This window comes from Palaemon carinicauda, chromosome 22, assembly GCF_036898095.1.
Source record: "Palaemon carinicauda isolate YSFRI2023 chromosome 22, ASM3689809v2, whole genome shotgun sequence".
NCBI lineage: Eukaryota > Metazoa > Arthropoda > Malacostraca > Decapoda > Palaemonidae > Palaemon > Palaemon carinicauda.
The window spans coordinates 10986428-11003927 of NC_090746.1; the positions used below are offsets into that span (position 1 = coordinate 10986428).

At 35.2% G+C, this 17500-nt stretch overlaps 2 protein-coding genes across 2 annotated transcripts in view; one reads left to right on the forward strand and one right to left on the reverse strand.

Annotated features, from left to right (window-relative positions):
- The window catches only part of lsn (vacuolar-sorting protein SNF8), a 181521-nt gene that overhangs the window by 26149 nt on the left and 137872 nt on the right, over positions 1–17500 (reverse strand). The window lies entirely within an intron of this gene.
- LOC137616318 (uncharacterized) overlaps positions 10071–17500 on the forward strand; it is a 21730-nt gene continuing 14300 nt past the window's right edge. The window contains exon 1 of the mRNA XM_068345968.1: positions 10071–10489. Coding sequence (XP_068202069.1) covers positions 10456–10489 — 34 coding nt within the window. The 5' untranslated portion in view covers positions 10071–10455. The remainder of the gene's footprint in view (positions 10490–17500) is intronic.

The following is a 17500-nucleotide window of genomic DNA, read 5'->3' on the forward strand; positions in this document are numbered from 1 at the left end:
AATCAAATATGGGTCAAAGTTTTGGGAAGGTTTGATTAAACAGAAAATTCAAGATTGATTATTCTTAAGTATGAAGAGAAAGATAGAAAGTTAAACCTTAAAGGTATGAGATAGAGTGAGAGGGGGCACTGGAGAGGGACGACCTTAATAGTTATCAACAGACGCTGCTTTTCTCTTCCTAGACTTTTGCAATTGTCTCTGTCACATTCCCGCTTCACTTGTCCTGTGATTCACCTTTTATCTCAGCTTAACATCTTTTGTCACCTTTTCGATTCCAACATAAGCGACCTAAATCCAAACCTCTAAAATTTTTACTGGACTTCCAAAGAACCTCATAAACTTATTCTTATAAGCATTCACTCTAAGTATTATCTTAAGAGGAATCTTAGGAGTTTTCACTAATGCTACACATTCGGATCAAATCAACACCTTCATGCTATGTAAAATTATTCTATAATTTCCTGCCTGACCTGACTTGTTTCATCACCTTATACATACTGATCATCAAACAGACATGAAGACAATAGTCTCAGACCACTTTTTATACTAAACCAGATATTCTCCATTATATAAATACATACATACAATTCTTCTTCACCCAAGGGGTTAACTGATGCACTGTAATTGTTCAGTGGCTACTTTCCGCTTGGTAAGGGTAGAAGAGACTCTTAGCTATGGTAAGCAGCTCTTCTAGGAGATGGACACTCCAAAATCAAACCATTGTTCTCTAGTCTTGGGTAGTGTCATAGCCTCTGCACCACTGTCTTCCACTCTCTTGGGTTAGAGTTCTCTTGCTTGAGGGTACACTCAGGCACACTATTTTGTCTAACTTCTCTTCCTCTTGTTCTGTTAAAGTTTTTATAGTTTATATAGGAAATATTTATTTCAATGTTGTCATTGTTCTTAAAATATTTTATTTTTCATTGTTTCCTTTCCTCACTGGACTATTTTCCCTGTTGGGACCCTTGGGCTTATAGCATCCTGCTTTTCCAACTAGGGTTGTAGCTTAGCATTTAATATATATATATATATATATATATATATATATATATATATATATATATATATATTGAGAGTTAAATGGGAGGACAGGATTAGAAATGAAACTATAAGAGAGATTACTCGAGTGCCATCGGTGGATGAGATCAAGGCGAGAGTAGAGGGGGATGGTTTGGTCATGCTCTTTGCACTCCCTGGGTTCTACAAAGCACTAGAAGAGTTAGAAGACCCAGGCCTACATGGCTGAAGCCTATGAAGCGTGAAGTAGGAGCTGAAGAATGGTGAAGTATAGATTTAAAAACTCAAAATAGAGACGACTGGCGAAAATCTAACCGAGGCTCTTTGCGTCAATATGCGTATGATGATGATGATGATGATGATGATGATGAGGTATAACTGCAACAGATCTTTCAGTTCTCTCATCAATGATTTGCTGATATCTTTAGAAATAGAATACATGTCTCTCTGGACCGCGTTTTATGTTGTGTTATATATATTATTCAAGCAAGGCACATAAATATAGAATTTACGATGGAAAAAGAGGCTAACATATGTATACCTATCCTTGATCTAATAGAAGAGAAACAAACTCTGGTACTGATATGTCTATATACAGAAAACTTAACTAAACAAGACTTGGGGAAATCTTTAAACTTTCTGAGTGCCTGTTATGAAAAACAAGATGAATACCATCATAACATTAGTACATCATGAATTTAACCGATCTTCGAACTACTTAATAATTCACATAAATTATTCATTCATTAAAAAAAGGATAGTAACTAGCCCAATGAGTCACACTCGACTTTCACAGAAAAAATGCTATCTATATTAATGATAAACAAATGAAAATAAGATATATATCAAACATAATTGGCAAAATAATAAACAAATTATAAGGTAAAAAACTGTGATAAATAGAAATTTAAATCTTATCTAAAAAACCTGTTTCTTAAAAAAAGTTGAAATCCTAAAAAGAGAAATTTTCAGAACCTGATAAGTCAATAAAACTTATCTCACCAAAATAAGAATCTCTCTCTCTCTCTCTCTCTCTCTCTCTCTCTCTCTCTCTCTCTCTCTCTCTCTCTCTCTCTCTCTCTCTCTCTCTCTCTTGAAAACTTTAGTCTCTAGAAATATGTTTTACATTTAACAAAGAGTCACACTCATTGAACATATGAACAACTTCACGGGGCCAGCACATCAAATATCTAAGCGTCAATTTTGTGTGATTCCTACTTTCCTTTAGTACTCAAGATTCCCAAAGAGAAACCATAACCTTTATTTCTATAACTTATTTTCAGCATATTCACTATTCCACCGAGCTTGCCAGTTTATAGCTATGAAGTTCTTTAAGTGAGTAGTTTAAAAGCTTGTACACGTATTAGCATCGGCTTTTGCATTACCCACAACCCCAACATAGGCAGGAATCCAACATATTTCTATATTTACCCCACGGGAGTAAAACCTGTCAAGGACCTTTTTTATTTTTGATACAAATTGATCCTTATGTGTAACCCATAAGGGTGATTTTTATGAGTGTAACTCTTTAGAGCTCCTATGGTACTTCTTGAATCAGTATGAATCACAAACTTATAATTCGTCATATGTTCTATAGTTCTAACAATCTCAATTGGTAACATAATGGTTGACACTTCGGATGTACATAATGATGCTTCACTGGGTAATTGAGAGCTGATTAATTTTGTCTGGGGACACTGTAACACAGATAGCACCCATTGAAGATTTAGAACAATCAGTATATATACCATAATCAGGTCCTTTCCTTTGAATATGTCCCAAGGCATGTAGTTTATGTTGACTAGGATTATATTTCTTTAACAAATAATAAAGATGAAAGCATATTTTTGTTTTCTGTAAGGTCAAAGGTGGAGAAAAGAGAGATGGCTGAATAATGTTCATTCAGATGTTTGTAGATTGTAATAGCCCATTTGCTCTTATTGGGAAAGGTGGTTCACGATTTTTTTTATGAATGTCACTGAGGTTGAAGAGCTTCCTTGTTGGAGAATTGGTGGATAGGATCTTTAATATCCTTTGCGTGGTTACAAAATCTCCATGTAGGGGGAAGTGTGGTTCCCCACTTTGATATAGCACTGATATATTTGGGGAAGACCTAAAGGCTACACTACAGTCTTAGATTTCGAGTGTGTATTGTATTTAAAGCCTTCAAAATCGGTTCAGATCCTGAGCCATATATTGGGCTATCATAATCTATTCTTGATAACATTAATGTTTTATAGGTCATCAGTAAAGTTGACCTCTCTGCACCCCATATTGTATAATACTTTTTCATTAGGTTTAGAGCATTATTACATGAGCTTTGCCATTGACGCGAGTACTGAATATCAGACCCAAAATTGTTACCTTATCTTAGAATTGAACTTGATTGTTGCCTAATGTGAGGGTTATCTCTTGGTTTAAGTCCATCTAATATTCTTATAAAACATATTATCGTTTGAGTTTTTTTTTTCTGCAGAAAGTCTGAAACCAATACACCCAGTCCAAACGTCTATTTTTCGAATGCAATTGTTTACAATTCTTCGCAGGTGACGAAGACTGTTTGACAAGTAGTATATTGTAAAGTCGTCCGCATAAAGGTTACTTTGCACTCCTTCAGGCACTTGAGCGACTATATCATTAATTGTCAATGCAAAGAGAGTCCCATTTCAGATGTAAGTTTTGGGGAATGAAAAAATTAGACTGTTTGACATACTAAAAGAGAACCTACCCAACCGCTTGATGGTACTGAAAGCATTCCAAGAATACAATCATCCCTACTTTAATCAGTGGAAGGCAAATTGGACATAATGCCGAGAGTCCTGTATCTATGAAACTGGCCCACCCCTGGAATCCAAGGGGCAAATTTCAGAACGAGAATAGTTTGGCGCGCCAGTATGGGTATACTGAAACTCCTCTGGTTCAAACATTATTGGGTAGCTGGTAAGACCACCACAGCTCTCACAATTGGTTTCGAAAAAATACTACAATCCTGGATATGGTGTCCCCTCCAAAAATCTATACAATGAAAAGGGTAAAACAGTTTTTACAGCAAGGTTGGAGACAGTTGAGGAATATGAAGGAGGTTGAAGCAATAAAAAGTAGAAATAATATAGGAGAAATTTGGAGTCAAACTGAGGAAAAATATTCCCCAGTTCGAAAGCCGTCTTGCCCATCACAAAACTTCAACACGGAAATGATATACCGTACTGAAGCCCAATGACTTCAAGGCATTCTCTCATTAAGAGGGATTTCACAAAGAAATAGATGTAAATATTAACCACGAATGGGATATATCATCAAATTTTAACCTTGGGAATATATAGCCACTGAAAATCCAATTATGATAAATGTCTCTGGCTGGAAAAGAACTCAAAACTATGCCCCCGAGTCGAAACATGAGCCATCAAGAGAGATAACGGTTCATTCCAAATCAATCCAGTTCCACAAATGTTGATATTTAAATCTATTAAAGTCACATGTGTTAGTGTCAAATGATCAACATTAATAACCACGTGCTGCAAACTCATTAATGAGGTACCATGGTGGAGATGGTTTGATTTCAAGTCTAAGTACAGATTCCTGAATTCCACAAGATTATGTGCAGTGGACTTGGAACGAACTTATATCTCTCTTGACGGATCATTGTTTCGACTCAAGAGGCATAGGTTCGAATCCTTGCCCAGCCCGAGGGATTTATCATGAACGAATTCTCAGAGAATAAATAATATATTCCCAAGACTAAAATTCTATATCAAATCCCATATATGGTGGATATTTACATCTATTAAAGTCGGGTGTGCTACTGAAAAATGGATGTATATATATATATATATATATATATATATATATATATATATATATATATATATATATATATATATATATATATAAATATAAATTTATATATATATGTGTGTGTGTGTGTTGCTGCCACCAACATGTATGACATAAAGGAACTTCAATAAATAAACACTCACACAAAAATACGTACATTCATGCAGTATGTATATACTGTATATATATATATATATATATATATATATATATATATATATATATATATATAAATATATATATATATATATATATATATACACATATTATATATATACTATATACATATATATATATATATATATATATATATATGAGAGCTAGGACGAACGTTTACAAAAAAACACTCAATAAACCAACACGAAGTAACAGAATGAAAATAGACCAAAAGCTAAAATCTATATAACATAAACGACCCCAAGAGAAACCACTAACTCTCCTCAGTGGTCCAAGAAAATTATCTCAAGGTTCTTGTGGTTGCATAAAAAGGACGCACATAACGTTCACTTGTTCGTAAAGAGAACTGGAATATTCTGATGAAATGACAAAAATAGCAAATGACTACAGCAAAAATTTTACCTGGAACGTGTGTGTGTGTGTGTGTGTGTCTTGTCTTTAAGTATGAGCACGCACTGAACCATATACAAGAATATATATATATATATATATATATATATATATATATATATATATATATATATATATATATATATATACATATATTATATATATACATATATTATATATATACATATATTATATATATATATACATATATATATATATATATATATATATATATATATATATATATATACACACACATCCATGTCTACAAGAATGAAAATACGTACACATGTGTACATAACCCCATATACATGTTTACACACATAAACATGTAGGCTATATATATACACATTTATGAATATATAACCCTATCAGTGTTTCCCCACGAGACGAGACCGAAATTAAAAGGATAGACATGGGATGGAGAAAATTCGGTAATCAAAATGAGATTATGAAAAGTAAAATTCCACTTTCTCTAAAAAGAAAAGTATTTAATGAGATGGTCCTACCAGTTTTAACTTATGCATCAGAAACTTGGAGCTTTACTAAAGCCTTAGAACATAAGCTAGTTACAACTCGAAGAGCTATGGAAAGAATAATGATGGGATTAGCACTAAGAGACAAAAAAGAGCAACATGGATACAAGAGCAAACTAAAGTAGAAGATATCCTAACAGCATGTAAGAAAATGAAATGGACGTGGGCAGGACATATAATGAGAATGATGGACAATAGCGGGATATCAAGATTAACACAATGGGTTTCTAGAGATTGCAAAAAAAGCAGGGGAAGGAAGAGAAGACAATGGATTGACGAACTAAGAAACTTTGCGGGTATCGACAGGCATAGAAAGACCATAAACAGACGCAAGTGGGAGGACATGTCTGAGGCCTTTGTTCTGCAGTGATGATGAACCCTATCACCATAAACATATAATTACATGCATATCAATACACATATATAACATACCAATCAGTAGTAACAGAGCATTTTTATTAATAAGTCTCAAAGATTAATTTCACATAGGCAGTTATTATTTAAGGTACAGTCAGTAATACATTAAGTAGTTCACTTTTTTATAAAGCTTGCAAATCTCTTTGCCTATAATTACATCGAGTTTGTACATTCCATGTCTAATATTCAAGTTGGTATCAAAGGTTTCTTTTATGAAGCTGGGCTCTATGATGTTACTTTCCAATAAGTTTTTCGAATGAATCCTTTTCTTGGCACAAGGTCAGTTAATAGTGAGATTTTTATCGCAAATGTGGGCAAAGATTATATGATTATGTTGAGCATATCTGACACTTTTCTTATGTTATTCAATTCACTTTTCAAGGGCTTTACCAGTTTGACCAATATAGAATTGTTCACATGAATTACATGGAATACGATATACACATCTTTTGGTAATTTAAGGAGAAATTCTTATAAGGGCTGTTTTTATTGTATTGTTACTCTTAAATGATACATTAACGTAGAAATTTCTCAAAAGAAGGACTATATAGCAGTACAAGTAGAATTTGTGTATTATGTTTCCCTGTTATCATTACCCAAGAAGGTCTTTTTTTGGCTTTTCTTTGTGCATCATCTAATACAATTTCAGGTTACCTGAGTTTCTTACTTATAGTCCTATTATTATTATTATTATTATTATTAGCTAAGGCCCAACCCTAATTGGAAAAGCTAGATGCTATAAGCCCACGCGCTCCAACAGGGAAAAATAGCCCAATGAGGAAAGGAAATAAGGAAATAAACGATATAAGAAGCAATGAACAATTAAAATGAAATATTTCATAATATTTCATCATTAATATATTAAAGGCTGCCAACTCGTAAGGCTCTTAAAAACAGAAAACAATATATTTTTTCATAACTTTGCTACTTTGATTTGAGTAGTAATGGGCATATGCAGAGATATTCTTTGGCTTTCTATATACAGTAAACTTCGAGTCTATAGTTCTACCTGTGTATACGAGTGTAGAAAAAGGTAAGATACAATTATCATCCTGTTCTGCAGTAAAATCTATTGACGGTACCAAGTTATTCAATCTATGAAAAAAAAAAATCAAAACTTGAACTGTCTAGCCAAACACACATCATGTCGTCAATATAACGAAACCATTTTACATTATTATCTAGGGGTATGCTTTCAAAAACTTCCGTATATAAATCGCTAAGTACTGAAGATAGGGGTTTCCCTTTGGACAAAAATTTTCCTATTGAATCGAATTTACAACCAGAGCGACCTTAGTATGTAGTAGGTTGGCCAGAGCACCAGCCATCGGTTGAGATACTACCGCTAGAGTTATGGGGTCCTTTGACTGGCCAGACAGTACTACATAGGACCTTCTCTCTGATTACGGTTCTTTCCCTTTGCCTACACAGACACCGAATAGTCTGGCCTATCCTTTACATATTCTCCTCTGTCCTCATACACCTGACAACACTGAGATTGCTCAATAATTCTTCTTCACCCAAGGGGTTAACTACTCCACTGTAATTGTTTAGTGGCTACTTTCCTCTTGGTAAGGATAGAAGAGACTCTTTAGCTTTGGTAAGCAGCTCTTCTGGGAGAAAGACACTCCAAAATCAAACCATTGTTCTCTAGTCTTGGGTAGTGCCATAGCCTCTGTACCATGGTCTTCCACTGTCTTGGGTTAGAGTTTTCTTGCTTGAGGGTACACTTGGGCACACTGTTCTATCTAGTTTCTCTTTCTTTTGTTTTGTCAAAGTTTTTATAGTTTATATAGGAAATATTTATTGATGTTGTTACTATTCTTAAAACATTTAATTTTTCCTTATTTCCTTTCCTCACTGGGCTATTTTCCATGTTGGGGCCCCAAGGCTTATAGCATCATGCTTTTCCAAATAGGGTTGTAGCTTAGCATTTAAAGATGATAATAATAATAATAATAATAATAATAATAATAATAATAATAATAATAATAATAATAATAGCGTTTAATTTAGTCTATTAATGTACTGTTAGAAAAATGGTAAGTTCAATTGCCTATTATTTAAGGTTTAAGGTAGAAATTCCACCAATCCATTCATTGGTACTTTAGTAAAGAGAGAGAGAGAGAGAGAGAGAGAGAGAGAGAGAGAGAGAGAGAGAGAGAGAGAGAGAGAGAGAGAGAGAGAGAGAGAATATGCAATACATGTAGATGGTCTTAAATAAAAGTATTGCGAATTTAATTTGTATTCTATTCTTTTGAGAGAGAGAGAGAGAGAGAGAGAGAGAGAGAGAGAGAGAGAGAGAGAGAGAGGAGAGAGAGAGAGAGAGAGAGAGAGAATATGCAATACATGTAGATGGTCTTAAATAAAAGTGTTGAGAATTTAATTTGTATTCTATTCTTTTGAGAGAGAGAGAGAGAGAGAGAGAGAGAGAGAGAGAGAGAGAGAGAGAGAGAGAGAGAAAGACAGAGAGAGAGAGAGACAGAGAGAATATGCAATACATGTAGATGGTCTTAAATAAAAGTGTTGAGAATTCAATTTGTATTCTATTCTTTTGAGAGAGAGAGAGAGAGAGAGAGAGAGAGAGAGAGAGAGAGAGAGAGAGAGAGAGAGAGAGAGAGAGTACAGTATGTATGTATGTGTTCAGCCACCTGTAAGAAATCCTTCGAAAAAGGAACATAATCCTTTACGAGACGGCTTCGAGGAATTACGCGAAACGTCCTCAAAACGAAAGAAAGAAAGAAAGAGAACCCGTTGAGCGACCTTAGATGTTATGCGGATATACAATCCTGGAAACTATAATAACATGGCAACGTAATTGTTGTATTATACTCATTTTGACAAGGGATGATCAGCATTTCATTTAAGGATGCACTCAGAACATATTAAATAACTCCTAAATATTGTAAATAACTCAAACTAATAACTAAAAGAACAAATAATCTTATGTTTAGACAATGTGCGAGTTAGTTAACTCTGAAGGAAATTAAGCAGGGCACTACAGGTATTCAAACATCACGAAAGAGCTGATAATGAACCATCAATAATAAATAACCCCTTCATGCTGTAAATAACTAAAGCTATTAATTAAAAGAACAAATAATATTGATATGTTTAGACATTGAGCGCGTCTGTTAACCAAGGAGAAAATACAATCTGAAAATGAACCTTCCAACAAAACTAGAAAGTGTCCAATTCAGTAGAAAAATAGGTTCAGTGTAGAATAAGTGACGTATCAACATTTCTCCTTTGGAGACCTGTGTGTACGCGGTGAGACATCGGAAATTCCATGAAATCTCCAAGTCCAGCGAGTGACTCATGCTGCGACCCAGCAACTGGGGCTGAAGTAAAGGGGATGATATCGTTTGGCCTAAAGTCTCCATCGTTTACGCTCGGTATCGATTGCTTGTCTGTTGACTTAATTGCCACACCATAGAAATAAGAGAATCCAGGACTAACCAATCTAAAACTGAAGGAGATTTAAGACTAAGAAACATCTCATATAGAGATTACGTCATTCCTAGGTGAACGAATCTTTTAGGGTCAGAGGGTAGGAGAATGGGGGATGGAGGACAGGTGAGGAAGAGATGGGAGGAGGACTGGAGGCTGCGCGTATCACTGTCTGGTGGGAGGATTGGTATGGGGGGTGGGGCCACTTTTGGCAAAGCCAGTGAACCCGCCCACCCAGGCACCCACCCTCAAGACACGGAATTCATTGTAGTAGTCTTCCCTTGAACGCGACACTGGTTGGACGGCATGTGCCTGACTGCCAACAAACGCAGCAGTACATTAACTTAACAGCATCCCATGATTGGTATAACGCATTTGCAAGTGAATTGGATATGGTGACCGTTTCAAAGCGTGAAATTACCGCAAAAATAAATATCCAGAAATGTGTAAATACATCTAAAACAAGTTAAACTAAAGTGAAATCCATGTGCATAAACTGATATCTATTCATGTAAGCAAACTTATTTAATTTGGTCAACTTCCTTTAGAACATATTGATTACAACTATAGCTGTTCTGTGCCAAAGAAATCTCAGTACAAACCCACAGTATTACCCAGTGTCCCTAACTCCACTATGAAGACTCCAGTGTTGATGATAATCATCTCAGGTCAGTATGATTTTAAACGTGGTTCTCTTACAAAATACATCAATGAGGAACTATTCTAATACAATTTGATGTTCAAAATAAAATCTCTCTCTCTCTCTCTCTCTCTCTCTCTCTCTCTCTCTCTCTCTCTCTCTCTCTCTCTCTCTCTCTATATATATATATATATATATATATATATATATATACATATATATATATACATATATATACATATACATATATATATATATGTATATATATATATATATATGTATATATATATATATATATATATATATATATATATATAATATACGGTATATGTTTGTCGATGTTAAAAGAGAAAAAACACACTACTAATTGATCATGTGCAAAGAAATTGGTTCATTCAAATTGGAAAGAAACATCTTAGGGTCCAGTTTTATAAAAGAAAGCTTTGATAACAACTTAAATATAAGACAGGGTATGTACAAAGTCGATTTATTTATATGCAAAGATATTTGCAAGCTTTATTTAAAAAAAACTTTAACTACTTAATGTAGAACTGACTGTACCTTGGATAATAACTGTCATTGCTAAATTAATCTTCAGATCTAAGTTATCAGTCACATGTAAGTACAATTATTGCATAAAATATACATAAACGCTTTACCACTATATATACACTGTATATATATACAGTATATAATGCTATGTATGTAATCATATGTTTATGTTAATCGGGTTATATTTGTGTAAGTGTGTATGCATGTTAATCATGTTTACAAATAAGTACACGGGGGTCTATGTATCTATCTATCTATCTCTCTCTCTCTCTCTCTCTCTCTCTCTCTCTCTCTCTCTCTCTCTCTCTCTCTCTCTCTCTCTCTCTCTCTCTCTCTATATATATATATATATATATATATATATATATATATATATGGGCCTTTTTAACACCTTCCTATTGGGGTATGGACTCCTCTCACTAACACCTGAGAATAAAGGCCAGGTAGCTTGTTAGGGAGTGCAGTATTGTTCTATAGATGTCTGTATGTACGTCCATATGCATATTGTACCATATGAAATGTAAAGAGACCTTAGAACAGGGTTGACACCCATCTGTCATCAGAAAAGCTCCCCTAGGCAGATTCACACGTCCTATTGACTTTTCGTCGTCCACCATCTACGATAAGAGCTGGGCGAGTCCAGTCGAGTGGCCACCCACACCACACGGAACGACCATCAACAGTCCTTTACATATTGGAAAAAGGGGCTGTACCATTTTCTTTCAGAACACTAATGACAATATAAACTATATGCAGCTTGAGGGGCACTCAGTAGAGTGCAGACCTCCGCCATAGAAGCTTATTTCTCGCTGGCGTGGATTTTCATACTCAAATATGAACCAAGTTTAAATTCCCAGTGACAAGGATGTCCAAACTTATGGCTGATTACGTGTATTGGACGTTTTTCTCGTCCGTGACCGTGACCTTTGACCTTCCAAAATTTAATCATTACCAGTTCTTTACATAACAGTTTAAAATACCCCAAGTTTCATTATTTTACGATTAAAATTGTGACTGTATGGTTGATGACCGGAATCTGACCTTTGGTTTGTCCTTGACTTTGGACTCGACCTTGACCTTCGATGTTAACATGTATTAATTGGCGTGGATTTCCATACACTCAAATATGAACCAAGTTTGAAGTATCTGTGACACCGGTGTCCAAACTTATGGCTGATTACCTGAATTGGAAATTTTGCTTGACCGTGGCCTTGACCTTTAAACTTGACCTTCCAAAATTTAATCCTTTCCAGCTTTTAACATACAAGTAGTTCCATTACTCTACGATTAATATTGTGGTCAGGAAGCTGTTCTCAAACAAACACACACACAAACAGAAGCAAAACATAACCTCCTTCCAACTTCGTTGACGGAGGTAATAATATAGCCTGAAGTAAATGATTTAAAGAAACGAAAGTATTATTTGTGTTGATATGAAGTAACAGTAACTTTGAAAATACAGTAAGCAAGTCTACCACTATCACTCTCTCGAAATTAATTTAACTGAAACTCATTTGTTTTTAAAGCAGCTTGTTGAAAACTTTGTCTTGATGTTATTTATCAGGTTTTTGACCACGGAGATTTTTTATGGTAATGCAAATAAATTTCTCTTAAAAGTTATAAAACAAACATATCAAAGTTTTACAAGCATCATATATCCAGAAAATCTCTACTTTTATGCATAAAGTTGATGTCAAAATACTTAGCAACCCATTTGGCATGTATATTTTACTTTTAGACTTGTATTTACCTCTTTTTGAAAATCTAAATGTAAATTTTTATGGGATATAATATTGAGTTGGAAGACCTAGGCCTACATGGCTGAGGATTCAAGATAGAGAGACTGGCGAAACCTAACCAAGGCCTTATGTGTTAATAAGAGTAGGAAGAGGAGATGATGATGATGAGGATAGTATTGTAGAGGGCAAAAGGTCATCACATCTGAGCAAGTCCATTAAGTCCTGTGAACATTTCACTCTATCCACACTTTGCTGTGCAGTTTTAAATAAGTTCAGTGATGACCTCGGCAGTCGTGAACGGCCTTCCACCATACACAACTGTAGCCAGTACACATGAAAGCAGCTATTTACACCCATGGTTATTTGAAAGTGCGATGTCGTGTGGGGGACGGCAGATGGTGAAGTCGTCAAGTGCGAAAGAGGCCTGATACTAACAACTATTACCTACAAGATAACGTACTACTCGTCAGTGTTTCTACACGATTTTCACATCTAATCATAACTTGACAACCACATTCTAGCAGATGAACATGAGTGCTAAAAATGAGCAAAGCCAGGGTAAAAGGTAAGCAACTCCCAACTATGGGCATTGCTGATCTTAACTGCAAAATAGCCTTTCAGAGTCCCAAAAATAACGGGAGATGCTAAATGATTCTCCCAGCCTTGTTTGTACCTGATCATACAATTTCCTAACAGGCTAGTTTCCATGCAAATTCTGCAACTTGTTTGAATGTTTCCAGGTCATTGGTGAACAGTCAAGGCAAGGGACCGGTTAATGACTAGAGATCAAAAATACAAAAACATCATGGAGTGGGATTTACAGGAAATCCCCTTGAGATATCAGAACCATACTTTGTGCTAAATAATTAACTTCAGCTCTTCTAGTTAAAAGATCCATTATCAGAAGGTAGATGGGAGTGAATGCATAGAATCATAAGATAACTCTTCAATTTTTAGGGGCCCAATCTTCCAAATTTATACACTTGATTGTGGCCAATAGTACAATGAAAACTTTCAGATCACGATGGATTTAAACAGATCTACCGCTATAAATCCTGACAACTTGCCATAAACTGGGATGAAGTAATAACTAACGAAAGGACTAGCCTGTCTCTGCAGAGGGTATTCACAGCAATGTTGTTTTCCTTGTACAAAAACTAAGTTTTTGAAACTTATTCTCTTCCAATTAGTACTTATAACTGGCTCTCCAATCTAGTGGTTTGCAGATTCCTTATGATCTTTATTGGAGTAAATTCAACTATAAGTGTTTTGAGAACTTCAGCCTCATTTCAAATGACATAATTTTAAATTGGTCATATTTCAACTGTTGTTTCTGCATCTTTGTAAGCTTTACATTCTTGTCTAAAGGTTACCTGGATCATTTCGTCCTGCATGACTAAGTTATTTTCCCTCACAACTTTCTGTTCCACTCTTACCCACCAAGTCTTGGTGAACTTGAGTTGCAGTGATCACATGTCACAGTTTCTCAGTTAATGCAAGGTGTTCAAGAAGAGACTTCCATATTATAGAAATTACTCTGTATTCCATGCAAATACTTGAAAAGTTTAGAAACATTATGTTACCCAGACTTCTGGGGGATATTTATATCTACAGTACATTCAAATAAGCTCTGCAGTACTGAAATAGTGTTCGGTCAGCCAATGAGGGCAGTCAAAAAGGATTTCTTAAGGATGCAATGTTAACTACAGTAATTGTCAAAAACTTATACTAATCAACTCCTTATCACTCTGGCAATAAATACAGTCTGAATACAGTTTAATTACCTTCGCCAACGAAGTTGGAAGGAGATATTGTTTTCTACCCTATTTGCCTGTTTGTGAACTATTTCCTGGCTACAATTTAACTCATAGAGTGGTGACACTTTCGGGGATTAATTGTTATTTTGGGACGTGGAAGTGATTCAATTCTGAAAGTCCTAGGTTAAAGGTCAAGGTCAAGCAAAAAGGTCAACCAAATTAATCCTAACCTTAACAGCAAGTTTGCACATAGCTGTCACACAGACTTCAAATACACCTACAGTCTAAATCGATTCTGGGAAAAGCAAGCTGGTTTCGAAAAATAAGCTGGAGGTCTGCATTCTCAGAGTGCTTTTCTAGTTTTGGAAAGTTGTAACTTCTAAAATGACCTTCTTGAATTTCCTTGATGCAGGGTGTACATGTAGAAGGTATGTATCATTCATATCTGTACATCATGGAATGAACCTTCTCGAAACTCAATCTCACTACGATGAACTGGATCTGCCAAAGAAGCCCGTTGAGGACTTAAGATTATGACGCTGTTTCATTCTCAGATCACCTTGGCTTTCCTGAAAATTCTATTAAAGAACTCTAGGCAATCTATTTTGAGCCTTGTGTACCACTTATGGGATTAGTTTAAAGTCATGGCTAGTACAGTGGTATTGTGTTCGCCTATCATTCGCATGGCAGCAGATTAATCCCCGCCTGGGACCCTGAGCTTAAGCCGTTTACTGGGGAGGCCCCTGCTGCAGTTGGTACCACAGTGGAGGGTTGGGCTTGCTCGGCTGACATTCTGGTGAGTATCTGTTCTGATGAAACTGGAACTGAAATCAGACAACTTTAACCTTTGAAAGAAGACAAGTTGATGGAGCTTCAGGTTTAAGGTGAGAAAGGTTCTATTGGTTGGTTTATTCCTTTCACTCATGTCACAGAATCAACAGGGATTTATACACATTATGGAAAGATTGAGAGCATTTGGTATAAAGCTTTTCCGGAATATGCCTAAACCAATTCATCTGGCAGAGATGTTCATAGTCTACATCCCATTAAAATGTCACAATGATAGAGACCTTATCAAAAATACAAGAGAGGCTTTGTAATGCAGTATTCGTATGAAAGGTAGTAGGTTGGTCGCCCTGACCAACCTACTACCTTTCATACAAATACTGCGGTAGTGTCTCAACAGGTGGCTTGGTGCCCTACCAAGCCACCCGTTGAGACACTAACGCTAGAGTTATTGTGTCTTTAAAATGGCCAGACAGTACTACAACCCTCTCTCCGGTTACGGCCCATTTCATACACAGGATAGTTTTTCCTATTCTTTCCACATTCTCCTCTGTTCTCATACACCTGACAACACTGAGATTACTAAAGAATTCTTCATCAGAGGGGTTAACTATTGCTATGTAATTGTTGAGTGGCCACTTTCCTCTTGGTAAGGGTAGAAGAGACTCTTAGCTATGGTAAGCAGCTCCCCTAGGAGGACACTCCAAAATCAAACCATTGTTTTCTAGTCTTGGGTAGTGCCATAGCCTCTGTACCATGGTCATACACTATTTTGGGTTAGTTCTCTTGCTTGAGGGTACACTCGGGCACACTATTCTATCTTATTTCTCTTCCTCCTGTTTTTATTTTTTATAGTTTATATATAAAAGATCTATTTTAATGTTGGTACTGTTCTAAAAATATTTAATTTTATTTGTTCATTACTGCTCTTGAAGTTTATTTATTTCCTTTCCTCACTGGAATATTTTTCACTGATAGAGCCCTTGGGTTTATAGTATTCCGCTTTTACAATTAGGATTATAGCTTAGCTTGTAATAATAATAATAATAATAATAATAATAATAATAAGCATGATAGACTAAAAGTGCCTTCGCCACCTCCTGAGTTTAGAACACAACCAACTGCTTTGGTTAACGCCATCATTAACGATAACAGAGGCAATATAACATAGCTAAAACATTTCATCTACTTGATTGTTCACACAATGGTCTTCCACTGTCTTGGGTTAGAGTTCTCTTGCTTGAGGGTACACTCGGGCTCGCTATTCAATCTCGTTTCTCTTCCTCTTGTTTTGTTGAAGTTTTCATAGTTTATATAGGAAATATTTATTTAAATGTCATTGTTCTTAAAATATATTATTTTTTTCTGGTTTCCTTTCCTCACTGGGCTATTTTCCCTGTTGGGGCCCCTGGGCTTATAGCATCTTGCTTTTCCAACTAGAGTTGTAGCTTAGCAAGTAATAATAATAATAATAATAATAATAATAATAATAATAATAATAATAATAATAATAATGTGATTCTCTAAATAAAAAATTATACAAGCGCTCTTCAGAAGAAAAAAATTGCTCTAAAATACTAGATGTTCTTAGAACCAGTGCTGGCAGGTGAATTTCTTCAAGGTTCTTTTTAAATGAGACACGGTCGTTGTCGTATACGACCTCAAACTCGTATAAAAATGGGCAAATAAATTAATATCTTTGTGGCACAAACGTGAAAACCAGATGGCCAATGCAGATATTCTATTATTTATTGTAAGAAAGTTACATATTAGTTTTCAGTTTTATAGCATTGTAAAGAAACAGAACACTTAAAACAAAATACTGCGCAGTTTAAGACAATACTGTTTTTTTTTTTTTTATAACGTCATTATTTCTTCCCGAGCGATCTTCGACAAAAAATAGTGAGTGTACCCGGGACTACAGTCTGGCCTTGAAAAGTCTATTTCACTAACAAAGGTTAGGAATCTTATAAAGATATAAGAAGATTTTTAGTGAAATCCTTGCTACGTATAAATACACCTCGCTCTAAGAGTATTAAATTCTCTTGCATGAGGATACACTTAGGAACACAATTCTATCTTCTTTCTCTTCCTCTTGTTTTTTTTTTAAGTTGTTTAGTTTATCTATAAAAGATTTGTTTTAATGCTGTTACTGTTCTTTAAATTTTTCACTTCAATTGTTCATGACTTCTCCTGTAGTTTATT